At 37.7% G+C, this 2,617-nt stretch overlaps 1 protein-coding gene across 1 annotated transcript in view; it reads right to left on the reverse strand.

The window, feature by feature from the left end:
* Positions 1-2,617, reverse strand: part of DDX46 (DEAD (Asp-Glu-Ala-Asp) box polypeptide 46) — a 90,940-nt gene that overhangs the window by 1,803 nt on the left and 86,520 nt on the right. Inside the window, exon 12 of the mRNA XM_012651303.1 lies at positions 1,090-1,163. Within this exon, the coding sequence (XP_012506757.1) occupies positions 1,090-1,163 (74 nt within the window). The remainder of the gene's footprint in view (positions 1-1,089; positions 1,164-2,617) is intronic.

The following is a 2,617-nucleotide window of genomic DNA, read 5'->3' on the forward strand; positions in this document are numbered from 1 at the left end:
TGCACTGAGGAAAAAGTAACTTTAATAATTCATCATTTCTCTTTGTTCACTCAACTATCCTTGACAAATGTGTTCTGATCAACTGAATGGTAGTAGCATCTATAAGCACAAGGTTGTATTTCCATCATTCCTTGGTGAGTCTTAAGCACTTGATTTAAAGGTTATTTTACTTCTTCCCTCTTGTTTTGTGCATCCTCTTTTCTTTAAACTTATCCCCACAAAAGGATTTTTCTGCAAGGGGAATTTTAGAAAAGTCCTCAAAAATCACATTCTTAGAGAAAGGATCCCAGTATACACAGTGTAGGGAGAGTTTACAAGCTAAATTGGCACTAAGACACAGGGATGTGTCTGCTCCCTTTCGAAAGGCAGTCTGTAAAGGGCTGCTTTTTCGAAACTCAAATTAAGAAGTCACTAAGTTTAACGATATTGACAACACCAGGAGTTAGCAAAGATGTAGAACGACTGGAATTTTAATACACTGCTGGCAGTATAAACTGACATAACCCCTTTGGAAAACTATTTGGCAATATTTAGCTATAATTAGCAATTCTACTCCAAGGTGTATACCCAAGGAAAAAAGCATACCAATGTGTGCCAAAGAGACAAGAGAGAATTTCACAGGAGTCTTTTTCATAAAAACCAAAAACCAGAATAACCCCAAAGTCCAATATATCAATTAATTGTTACACATCCATATAATTAAATACTATATGGCCATGAAAATGAATAAATTATTGCTACATGCGACAACATAAGTTGATCTCCTCAAAATAATATTGAGTGAAGAAAACTAGATATAAAAGGAGTATACAGCACATGATTCCACTTATATATAGATTTCAGAAGTAGGCAAAACCGATCTATGATTTTAAAAGTCACAATATGGTTACATTTAGAGATGAATAGTGACAACAAGGGGTATGCGAAGGCTTCTAGGATGTTAGTAATGTTACTTATTTCTTGTCTGGGTGGTGATTACATTGGTGTGCTAATTTTGTGAAAATTCATCAGGCTGTATGTGATCTGTGTACTCGTCTGTATTTATAGACAGTTCAATAAAACACTTAAGCCCTTGAAGCTTTCACTCACCAGCCGGATCAGTTCTTCTTTTATGAGCCTGGTGATTTCTGCCTTTGCTTTCTGCACAGCCAGTTCATTGGCACCTGGTGATTGAGTGGAAAACGTGTTATTCATCTTACTAGAATTGTCGTGTATTCTTATATATGTCATGGAGGTCCAGGAGAACATACTGTAATTGACTTTTAGGACACTGTACTGACTGTCAAGATAGCCTTTCAATGTCTGATGGATAATCCCCCACATCATATAACAGCTGCTATTATTTTTATTACTTTTAGAGTATCAAATGTAACCGCTGAGGTCACATTACATGTAGTAGTAAGAGTTACTGGAACATTGATTAGGAAGAGCGAAAAGATGATGATTAGCAATTTGTCCAGAAGACAGTAAGAAAAGGTTAAAGGGAAATATAATTTCCTTGGTTTATTCATTTAACAAATATTTATTGGACATTTATTATGTTCTTTGAAGTCTGTGAAGGTTTAAGAAAGGTGTCATCTGAACAGTCTTAAAGATGAAAGGAGGACTAGCCAAGTGGAGAGAGGAGGGATGCCATGCAGAGTATTTTGCAAAGGGAATCACATGTGCAAAGGTACAGAATTAACAAAAGCGTGCTTAAGTATTGAAGGGTAAGAGAAGTTTAGCGTGGTTGGAAAAAAGAGTATCAAAGAACATAGCAAGATAACTGTAGATGAAGTGAGCTGGAGGCATTCATTTATAGCTATTATTCAAGAAACATTAAGCACTCACCATGTATGATTATACTGTGAGAGATTTAATATACAAAGACCTCATTTATGCTCTTTATAATCTTGTAGACTACTTGAAAAACTTATAAAGATATTACGACAGGGTGAGTAGGAAGAAGTTTACCAGAATAACTTTTTTTTTTTTTGGAGACAGGGTCTCACTCTGTTGCCCAGGCAAGAGTGCAGTAATGTCATCACAGCTCATGTAATCTCAAACTCCTAGGCTCAAGCGATCTTCCTGCCTCAGCCTACCAAGTAGCTGGGACTACAAGTGTGTACCACTATGCCTGGCTAATTTTTCTATTTTTTGGTAGAGACGGGTCTTGCTATTTTGCTCAGCCTGGTCTCAAACTCCTGGCCTCAAACAATCCTCCTGCCTCAGCCTCCCGATGTGCTAGGATTACAGGCATGAGTCACCACACCCAGCCCAGAATAACTTTTGAATATCACTTTAAAGCTTTCCCTGACTTCTCCAAGCAGAGTTAAGTGGTTTTTTCCTCAGTACTCTCACAGTATTGTGTTCGTGTTCACCATGACAGCACATTTTTGAGGTAGAATGGACAAGATGTTTTTTCTGACAGGATGTGAACAGTGAAGAAGAGCATCAAAGATGCTAAGAGTTGATTAGCAAGTAAAGAAAGTTAGAAGTAACAAAGAATATATTGGCTGGGCGCTGAGATTCACGCCTGTAATCCAGCACTTTGGGAGGTCGAGGCGGGAGGATCACTTGAGCCCAGGAGTTCAAGATCAGCCTAGGCAATAGCAAGACCCCTATTTCTATTAAAAAA

This window comes from Propithecus coquereli, unplaced genomic scaffold (genome assembly GCF_000956105.1).
Source record: "Propithecus coquereli isolate 6110/MARCELLA unplaced genomic scaffold, Pcoq_1.0 Scaffold353, whole genome shotgun sequence".
Taxonomy (NCBI): Eukaryota; Metazoa; Chordata; class Mammalia; order Primates; family Indriidae; genus Propithecus; species Propithecus coquereli.